The 10,954-nt window shown below is 41.6% G+C and overlaps 1 protein-coding gene across 1 annotated transcript; it reads left to right on the forward strand.

Moving 5' to 3' along the window:
* Positions 1-4,763: 4,763 nt before the first annotated feature.
* LRATD1 (LRAT domain containing 1) lies at positions 4,764-6,677 on the forward strand. The gene is made up of 2 exons (XM_080586038.1): positions 4,764-4,914; positions 5,457-6,677. The coding sequence occupies exon 2, from the start codon at positions 5,494-5,496 to the stop codon at positions 6,346-6,348; it is 855 nt and encodes a 284-aa protein (XP_080442164.1). The 5' UTR covers positions 4,764-4,914; positions 5,457-5,493; the 3' UTR covers positions 6,349-6,677.
* Positions 6,678-10,954: the final 4,277 nt, after the last annotated feature.

The raw sequence follows: 10,954 nt of genomic DNA on the forward strand, positions 1-10,954 counted from the left end.
CAGCATCAGAAACTGAAAAGGCCTTGGCTCTGCGTAACCACTGCTCTGCAACTAAACCATCAGTGTCATATCAGCATTATTTTCATCCTAAATCCAAATCACAGCATCATACCAGCTACTAGGAAGAAATTTAACTCTGTCCCACTTGAAACCAGGACACCCTGGCAGCTGAAAGGGACAAGGCTTCCCTGTGTGGAATCCTGTCCACAGAATCCTGTCTTCCAGAGATAAGTACATTTAAAAATACAGTCTTCCCACCTTTCCATCTAAACCTTTCCTAGAATATCTTTTTGGTTGTGTCAGTTGACCAGAAAGCAGAAATTAATTTGGGGGTCTTTACAGGTTATCTCTGACAAAAAATACAGTTGGCTGTGCCTCACCGCTCCTTCAGAAGATGAATTAAGTGCAAATAGCTGGCTACAAAGGGCCAGGTCACAGGGCCAACGATTGGCACAATATTACTCATACTATTAAATTGGTAGTGTGGCCTCCTGAAAGCATTTGGCACAGGCCAACTACTATTCTTCCATACAGTGCAGGGATTAAAATGGGTTCAGAATAATTCTTAATAGGCTTGGATGCAGCTACCCAGTTTCAGAGTTTGTAGAGTTCAGCTGAGCAGGTATATAGTTACAATATCCCTCATGGCCAGAAAACAGCCCCTGGCCAATTTTACTTATAAAAAAAAAAAAAAAAAAAAGTGGCTTTGTGAATGAAAAAATCACAAAACCAGCAAAGTCAGTAAATGAGCAGAAAAGAGGCAAAGGGAAAATCTGTGGCCATAGTTATCTTCTTCAGTAAATTTTGACATTTTATATTTCACCATAATTGGGCAAAAAAATATAAAAGATCTCCAAAATCAAGATCATAATCTCTGTAGATTTCTAAACTAGATAGCTGTAGGAAAAGTGTCATTCCTATTACAGGGCTGGAAGGGCACACTTTTACCTAGATTGTCCCAAAACTGGACATTTTGGCCTTGTCTTGGTATGTGGGCAATTTGTGTGCAAAGCTATTTGCAAAAAGAGCAACTCTACCATCTACACCAGTTGTGGTCCAGATCACAGGTTTCTCAAAGGACTAACATGTCTCTGATGCCTTAGGTATACCAATGTTGTAAAGAAGGTATAATGGGGACAAATAATTTGAATGTGTAGTTGAACTACAGCTGGAGTACATCATTTTAGAGAACTTCAGGTGAAGAAGATCCTTTCTAGTACCTGTTATGTCAAAGTGCCTATGTGCAGACCAGACGGCAATCTGAAATAAAGATGAGTTTCTGGACATCTGAGATTCAATATTACCAGAACTGCAATTGACATATATATCTGTGATCTAGAAAAATTTTATAATACATAGGCAAGTTCCTACCCTTGTCATGAATTTTTTATCTCTGGTTATTTACAGAAACATACATTCCCAAATTTTTTCTGTACAAATGTTCTAATTCAAATTAAGAGAATTTTCAGCTCCATTTTTAGTAACAGAGGCCCAAGGCTCCAAAGCTTAGCTCAAGGCAAGATGATGAGAACATTTAAAAAACAAGTTTTGAAAAATAAGCTACTGGGCATCTATTTTGTTACATATTTGAAAAGAGTTTTCACTGTATTAAATTAAACGTAAATGCAAAAGTGACAAAATGCCAAGGATGGAAAAAGGCACAAAAGGAAAAAATAACAATTAAAAATGTAGGTTCACTGCCTTAGAGTAGACAAGGATAAAGCCAGTGCTGATGATATCAGGTTTATTTCCTATGTCTAGTCTAAGGGGAAAAAAAAAGAAAAAAGAAAAAAAAGAAAAAGTTAGCTTTAATGACACTGGACTAATGCCAAATTCCCATGTCCTTGTGCAAGATGAGGTTATGACCCTGGTTAATGAGACTGAAGCTGGTGAACACAAGTGTAAGCAGCATGACACTGCACTGTTAGTGCCATGGTCTGAGAGCAGCGAAGCTTTCACTAACTGCCATGCTAAATAAGCATCCATGAACTCCCAAAACTAAAATGCCTAAAGGGGATGATAAACATATTAATCAAAATAACTCAAGTATTCCCAGTAGGCTATGACAATTCACTTCTGTGAACACTGTGTACTCCTGTTGTAACATCATTTAACATGAACAGAAGCCTTCAAACTGAGAGAATTATTTCAAGATATTGGTTTGCATAATTTCTGTGATTTTTCTGTAGTGTCCTTTAATGACAGTTTTATATAACTATGTTTATACTGGGATTTGTTTTGTTTTGTTTTGTTTTATGGCACGTTCTTAACACTTTCCATAATTTAAAATTGGGATTGGAGAGAAACTGAGAAAAAAAATCCTTCTTGAGGGACAGAGGAAGAGCATGAAGCACTGATGAGACAGACTGTGCAGACGGAATTGAAATGTAATGAGAAAATGGGTGTTGAAGGTGTGCTGAATAGAGGTCATGGAGAGATGTGGATTGTACTGGATTGTAAGTGCTTCCACAAGAGATGGGGTACACTCACTGAGCAGACTTGCAAAGGCATGGGAAACACATAGAAAATGGTTAAAATTTGGCAGGAGCTATTCCACCTGGTTAGAAATGCAGATCCTTTCTTAGACCCAGACTCCTTCCTTCTGCACTGTGCAGGTTACTGAAGCAATCTGTTCTCCACTATTTTGCATGGAAAAGATGAAATAATGTATTGTTTGTTTAGAACTGTCTAAAAATTACTCCACATAGCCTTGATGATTGGCAAATGTGGGAAGTGTGAATTGTGTGAGCGCAACCTAAAAAGATGCAGACTTTAAACAGGAAAAAAAATATATAAACTGTTTATAAAACAGAAACTGCTGATAAAAGATGTATCTGTGGAAAATGCCTTCAACTTAGACTAGATTTAACAATGAAGCACATTAACTATTATATTAAAAAAAAAATCTAAACACTGTTTTACAGCCTAAACTATAAACCTATTAGAGTGTTTTCATAACTTAATTTAAAAGTTGCATTTGATGAAGGTCATGCCATAAAAGAACATATAATTTCTGACAATCATTAGAAAAGCATTTACGCAGTTTCAGAGATTATTAACATCCGTTATGTTTAGCCCTGTGAAACTTTCAAATGTGTGTATTCGGGTAGAATCCTTTTCTTCTATGTACGTTTTTCTTTCAAATTCACTTTGTAGTTCTACAGACCCCTGAATGCTGCATCTTTAACTGCTGTAAACCAGCAGTTTACAGACTCCAATGAGTCTGAGACTGTAGTCCCAGCATTTATGAGACATGGGAAGTCTTTAACCATCAACAGAATCATGTAATTGCCACAGTGAAAAATAACTGATGTGTCTTAGAATGTCATACCACTGAACACACCTTTATTTCTTTTCCATGTGTGTTCTGATGTCTTTGCATATGTTAAAAAATTAATGAGAAAAAAAATGTTGTTCTTGAAAGATAGTCATATAAATGTTTGAATGGAAAAAGAAAGGGCTCATTCAAAGTAAACACATATTTAAGAAAAACAGCATTTGACCTATACAAATTTAACTATGCAACCCATACCATGAAAACCAGGAAATCACTATATTTATTTAAAGGTGTATGCCCCTCTATCATTAGCATAAACTGTTGGCATTACTGTTCTCAGTTAATCAAGCCCAAAGACTGGACTGGAAGTCTAAGACAGGGAGTCAGAAGTGAAGATGGATAGTATCAACAAGCACTGTAAGCAGAAATACTTATCTCTGTATGACAAACCTATTTCCACTGTGAATAAAGTGGTAAATTTACTTCTAGATAAAAATGGTACTTTAATATGATTCACATATGAATCTAATAATTACGTTCGATTTTTTTCATGGAGTGTTTTAAAATATTTAGGTTCTTATTTCTTAGAAGTTTTCATTAGAGCACTCGGAAGAATGAGGCTACAATCCCATCACTAACACAGCCCTACAGGCAAACTGTGGTCAAATCAACTAATCATTCTCGAGCTTCGTTTCCATAATGTGCAAATTTACGTGCAAAAGTGTGTATTGGCATTAACCACTATAGACAGATTTTGGATTTCATATATTTTAGGAAGGGATGGACTGCTACCTTCAGGCAGCCTGATCTTTTACATAAGTCACGCCACAGCATGTCTTCTAGTCAGTTCTGAGGACAACCCACTACTGCTGCTGCAGCCAGGTGCGCAAAGACAACCACAGGTGGAGTCACCTCACCTAACACCGTCTCAACATTTCAATATCCCGTCTAGGCGATGGTAAGAGACACCTCCTTAGGGCAATTCACCCCTTCCTAAAACAGGCTGAGCAATAGGCAAGAGGAACAGCCTTATGGAAACGCCAGCCTCCCTTGACCAGGGGGGACTTAAAATTACACAGGTACGACTTGAGGTGTCTAAAGTTGGGTGAGAGGGATCTGATCTTCTCCCTTGAGTGATGCAGTAAGTCTTGGACACGCGCGACCCTCCAGCAAAGCCATCTTCCTTATTATAGAAATAGATACGTATATATTTTCCTTTTGCAGCGGCGGTGGGGCACTCTCTTTGAACCCCTTCCCCTCCAACAAGCCCCTCCTCCACCCGGTACCGAGCCTCCTCTCGGTGTCGCAGCCCCGGGGCCGGCGGCGCCCGGCCAGGCAGTGCCTCCGCCGATCCCCGGTACCGGTGGTACCGGTACCGCCGCCACCGGGCGCGGCGCGGCCGCGGCCAATGAGCGGGGCCGGGGCGGGTTCGGGAGCGGCGCCGCCGGTACTTAGGCTCGCCGGAGGGGCCGGGCAGCCCACAGCCGAGCGGGGAGGAGCGGGCGGAGGAGCCGGGCGCGCAGCGAGGAGGACGGAGCTCACCTCCTCTGCGGCGCCCATGGGGACAGGACGACTTTAAAGGAGTTTTTTTTTTTTTTTTCTTCGAAGGGGGGTGTTCTGGAGCTGGGAGACCACGGGTACGGAAGGGAGAGAGAGGGGCTGTTTGGAGGCGGGGGGTGCTTATTGCGTATTCTTTATCTGCTTATGCTTTATTTTTTTTCTCGGAGAGCCAGCCGCCTGCTCTTATGCAGCGCTGCTCGGCTGCGAGCGGGCTCGGGACCCTCGGGGCAGCCCTTTCCCTTGCGGAGGATCCCGGGGCAGCTCCGTTCCCCGGGTTGAGCTGGGGGGAGGCGAGGAGCCGCCTGCTTCCCCCGGCAGCAGCGGGACCCGGGCCCGGGAGCTCCGGGACCGCGGGACTCGGGCAGCACCGCCCGGAGAGCGCCGCGGAGCCGGGGCTGTGCCCTGCACCCCGAGGGCAGGAGGGAAGAATCCGCACCGGGAGTTCCCCCACCACCACCCTTTGCACGGAACGGAAGGGATGGAGTGGGGGAGGGATGAGGAATCGCTGAAATCTTTTGTGTTTGTCTTGATTTTTTTTTCTTCCTTTCCTTCCCTTCGTTTGCGCCCTCCTTCCCCTCTCTTGTTCTCTCTGTCCCTGCCCGCTCCACCCTTCCTCCAGATCCGGCAATTCCTGCCCTCGCCTCGCCCTGTCATTGATGGGAAATCAACTGGATCGCATCACCCACCTGAATTACAGCGAGCTGCCGACCGGGGACCCCTCGGGGATCGAGAAAGACGAGCTGCGCGTCGGGGTGGCTTACTTCTTTTCGGATGAGGAGGAGGACCTGGACGAGCGAGGCCAGCCAGACAAGTACAGCGTGAAGGGCTCCGGCAGCCCTGGCCAGGAGACGCCCACCCACCACCTCCACCACCAGCTGGTGCTGAACGAGACCCAGTTCTCCGCTTTCCGCGGCCAGGAATGCATCTTCTCCAAGGTCAGCAGCGGCCCCCAGGCTGGAGACCTCAGCGTCTACTCGGTGTCAGCGCTGCCTGCCCTCTGCAAGCCGGGGGACCTGCTGGAGCTGCTGTACCTGGGGCCGTCGGAGCATCCTCCGCCGCACTGGGCAGTGTACGTGGGCAGCGGGCAGATCATCCACCTGCACCAGGGGCAGATCCGCCAGGACAGCTTGTACGAGGCGGCCGCGGGCAACGTGGGCCGGGTGGTGAATAGCTGGTACCGCTTTCGCCCGCTGGTGGCTGAGCTGGTGGTGCAAAACGCCTGCGGGCACCTGGGCTTAAAAAGCGACGAGATCTGCTGGACTAACTCCGAGAGCTTCGCCGCCTGGTGCCGCTTCGGGAAAAGGGAGTTCAAAGCCGGGGGGGAGCTGCAGGCTGCTGCCGGCACCCAGCACCAGCAGCAATACCATCTCAAGATCCACTTAGCAGAGAACAAGGTGCACACGGTGAGGTTCCACAGCCTGGAGGATCTAATACGTGAGAAGCGCAGGATCGATGCCAGTGGCAAACTGAGGGTGATCAAAGACCTGGCTATAGTGGATGAGAAAGAATAACGAGCAGCAGGGGTACATGGCTATCTCTTCCTTCTGCCCTGTCTGGGGAGACCAGCCTGCCACAGAGACAGGAGGCTGCACCCTCTTTCCATGGGACACGACTGGAAGCAAGATCCATGGCGACATTCCAAAAAACCAGCATTCTTTACACCCATAGCCAGTATTTTGTTTGGCTTTTAATAGCATTAATGCTGAAAGAGTGCAAGAGGGAGAAGAAGAAGAGAGGGGGGAGGTGCACGAAAGCTGTTCGCAGAGTATGTGGACAAAGTCTCTACTGTCGATCGATGTTGACCATTCTAGCAACATGCTAATAAAATTTCAAATTGAAATTTTTTTTAATTTTTATTTCATGGCTTTAATCCATGATGAGTTTTAAACATTGGGGGCCATGGATGTGGATTTAGCTAAATGAAATTTTAGCTAACATTTGCCGTGCAGTCAACCAAAAGCATCAGTCATACTTTGCTAGCTGAAAGGGGTGGGGGGTGGGGGGCTCTAAATGCCTATATATTTTGTTTCTTGGCACTGTTGCTTCAGCCTGTAGCTGCAACCCAGATTTTGTCCCAGACAACTCTAGCAAGATCCTAACGGGGGAAAATGTTTTCACATTTCTAGCTGAAATTGATTACATTTTAAATACTTGTCTTTTCTGTCTGCTTTTCTCTGCTAAATGTCATCATGATACATAAGCAAGCTGTTTCAACCTCTTTCCCTTTCCTTTTTTCATGAAAAAGTTGGTTAGCAGTTGTTTTCTTGAAATTAAATTCATTGGTTGAAGGTGTATTTTGGAGAATAGTATACTCTGTTTCTCCTCAGAGATCCAGCCTCTAGGATCTCATGTTTGAGCTGTGGATTTGTATCACTGTAGTGATTCTTATTGCACCACTGCCTCAATACCTCTTCGTGCACAGGTCAACAGGATCCTACAAGAAAAAAATAGGCTTGAATTCTGCATGTTGCCTCTTTCAAACAGAAACTTATCACATATTTACAATTCCACTTAAAGAAAATAGATGTAACATGGCCAAGTTCATTTTGCATTTCAAATTCCAAGCAACTAAAAATCCTATTCAGGCTAAGTTTAGAAATCCACAGCTGCATTTAAAAGATGCCTTTTAATGTGATGTGAGCAATGCCTTGATTGTATTTCAGATCCTATTGTCCCACTGCTTAGTTCTTCAGTTCTGAAGTAAAAGATCAAAATATTAAGTATACATAAAATCTAAAATAAGTATACTAGGCCATTTCTAAATCTGTCTATTCTATTTTTATTACCCTAAGCTGCGTAAAGGTTATAATAAGCAATTTGTCTTTGCATGTTTCAGTGCTGGAAAAAAAAGGGATTTGTTTTTTTCCCTCTTCCCACGTCAATGTCAGATGGCATAATAGAAGTAACATCCCTCTTCTGTGTATACAATACACTCCACCCCCTATCAATGTACTGTGTCCTGGCTCCTTTTTGTATTAAACAATGTCATTGTTGCAACAGTAATTTATTTTCTACAAAGGGTTTACCTCCCATAGTTGAAGCTGTGAAGGTGGAGTGTAGTTCACCATAATAAAAGTGCAAGCATAAATAAATATATATATACCCCTTTAGTGAAGATCATCTAACAGACTATGTTTTGCTGATACATAACTCGGCAAAGTTATGCTGCAATAGGCAGTGTTACTTTTATTTCCCTTTCACCTTAAAGTATCATGGTTACTACAATATAGACTAAACATTTTATCAGAAGTGTATTGCCATCAATGTTATCCTACTGCTGAAATAACCTCAAATCACAACATACCCTTTATTAAATGTGTAATATTTTAGCTTTATATTGGTGATAATTGTTGTCATAATGGTAGCTCTTTTCCATAACATTAACAGTCATCATAATATTTATGTATTTTAATAATTTTACTGCATTACATCTACCAAATTATCTGTTACAACTGAGTTCCCAACAGCATTTGGTGGGAGCATTGTGAGATTGCAGGAAGACACTGCCGTTACAACCAAGGCACTTACAAAAAATCAAAACAAATGATAGTAGAAGGAAGAGTGGGCAAAAGTAACTTAATACCCCCTTATAAAATATATATATATATTGAAGAACTGAGGTAGGAAGAGGCAGGGAGAGTTACATGAAGAAGGAATAAATAACAGGATGTTTATGAAGACAGGAAGAATGAAGTGGAATCATGTAAATTTTGAATTCTGAAATGCTTTTTTCCTCAAATTGCTCTCCAATTAATAATACAGTATTAGACAGAGGATCCTTGCAAGAATAGCATTGTACAGCCTCACTAGTGAGAATTTAAAACATACTGGCTTTAAACTTTTCACTGTGCTTTCCAAATAGTCCTTTTTTTTTTTTTTTTAATGATTTACTAATCTGGTTCATGAACATGGCAATTTTCCCTAGTTTACCTTGCTAAATGTGTGTTTATTCAAGCTCTGTCAGAAGTCTTTGGCAATGCTCCAAATTTGTACAGATAAAGGTAACAACAAAATTAGGGCCTTAATCCTTTGCGTAAGGTCTGGAAATATGTACTGTACGTACTGGAGATATTCACAAAATATATTACCCTAAGACATATTATTGCTCTGACTATATACAGGTATCAGTCTGCTGTTAACAGCAGAGGTGTCCACACAGATCCTTTTGATTTTTCTTTCACTAGATTTTAGTCCTGAGTTATTGACAGCAATCTGGTCCTGATTCATAGTCCATTGAAGTTAATGGACGGGCTCTCACTGACTTCAGTGAGCTTTGGATCAGATTTTATTGTTTAGGAGATGGTTAAAATTTGTGGACCTTGAGGAGAAATGAGATTTAAGAAGGCATTTCAGAGACCAGAAGGGACACCTTTCTGAGATGGGAGACAGGCAATACTGTGGAAATAAGCGAAGAGAACAGGCGAGCTCTGAAACAAGCAGCATTAACCTGAAGCGGCAGTAGGAGAACGGTGAAAAAGAGAGAGAAAAAAGTATATTGAAAAAGTTGTTTGGTGCCTTGAAACAAGAAATGAAAGATGGGGGGCAGTCAGCTGCAAGCAAGACAATGATGTAAATGACTGACAGATAGAAAAGGTAATTGATTATACTCATCTTTCAGGATCAGTGACCTGTCTGAGTTAACATTTCCATTTCTATCAGTAAAGATATTGACAAATTACATTATATCTGTGGAATCTGTTTACATTCTTCAGTCTAGCTACTTAGGGTAAATATTTGCATCTAAGTAATTCATTGCTCTTGAAGTACTGTCTTTTAGTGTGACTGCAGTGTTAGGTTACTTGGAAAATCCTGCTTTTGTGTGATGTTTCCAGTTTTCTGTTAGCTATTTGGGGAGCAGCTTTATAGAGACTCTTTTGCTCAGATACTATTTTCCATGTCATTTCAAAATGCAATCTTTTGAATTGCTTTGAGGCTAACATTTTATTAAAAATTCAATTCATGTTCTCTTGAAGCATAGAGAGCCTTTGTGGAATGTTTTATTGGCATGACCGAACAGTTTGTTGGATCTCGGCTGTGCATAGAGGAAGAAGACTATAAGAATGGATGGCAAAAAATTTTTTTCTCCATCAGCCTTATGTTTCCAAGTTACTTTGTTTTCATTTGTTAGTTTTGTTGTTGTTGTTGTTGTTTGTTTGTTTTGTTTTGTTTTGTTTTTCTTCCCTCTTTTGGGGAAAACACGTTATGGCTGTATAAAATTTAAAAAAAAAAAAAAGGAAAACCCTTGTACTGTATATTTGGGATAATATTACGCTATTGATACATATGATCCATATGTGGATTTCAGATTGAAATCAGGCTGTAACAAGATATGGCCTTCCGGGTGTGACAAGAAATGGCCTTCAGTCTGCGCTATAGCATGCACAGTCTTAATTATCCTGCCTCATTTAATTTTAGTATCTTTCATATTCAGGTAAGTGATGTGCAAAAATCTGTCAGAGTTTATAGACCTGTTTATGTGATGTGTTGAACATCTCGAACTCTAACCAAAGTTGGAGTTGAGAGAATGATGGATCTCACTGGAGACATGCAACATCTTGTAAGATCAGGTACCTCAGCCACCCCACCTTCCCCCTACATCCCTGTTCCCAAACCTCTGTTTTGAGCTACAGAAGAAATAGGGGGCTATGATAGCTACAGCTACTTTTATATTATTTTCTATGAAAGGTTTATACTAGAGTAGAAACAATATTCTGTCCATAATTATACCTGGCTGTGACTAAAATATTGTATGTGTTGCTACTTATATCGTGTAAACGGTGCATTTTCTGCTTTATAATCCAGGAGAAAGATGAAGGTCCCAGTCTCAAAAGATTAATGCAGGAACATGTAAGGAGGTATGGTTGGGCTACCAAAATGAGGGGAGTTTCATTGTAGAATTAGGGTGTAAAGGATAATAATATATGATTAGAGTTTGATCAAATGCTGTTGTTAATTCATGAATGTCAGTGTTTCCATGGCAAATCTGGAATTTATTTGCTTACTTTATCATTATGAAATATGAAACTTCTCTGTACTTTGAGTTCAGATATGACATGTAAAACTGCCCTATGCTCATGGATCCTCTGACAAAATGCTAGTTTAATCTGTCAGATTTTT

Source organism: Anser brachyrhynchus (genome assembly GCF_964034855.1).
Source record: "Anser brachyrhynchus genome assembly, chromosome: 3".
Lineage (NCBI taxonomy): Eukaryota > Metazoa > Chordata > Aves > Anseriformes > Anatidae > Anser > Anser brachyrhynchus.

Bases quoted from the DNA above. Each gene is read 5' to 3' on its own strand.
- LRATD1 (XM_080586038.1), top strand. From the start codon at position 5,494: ATGGGAAATCAACTGGATCGCATCACCCACCTGAATTACAGCGAGCTG.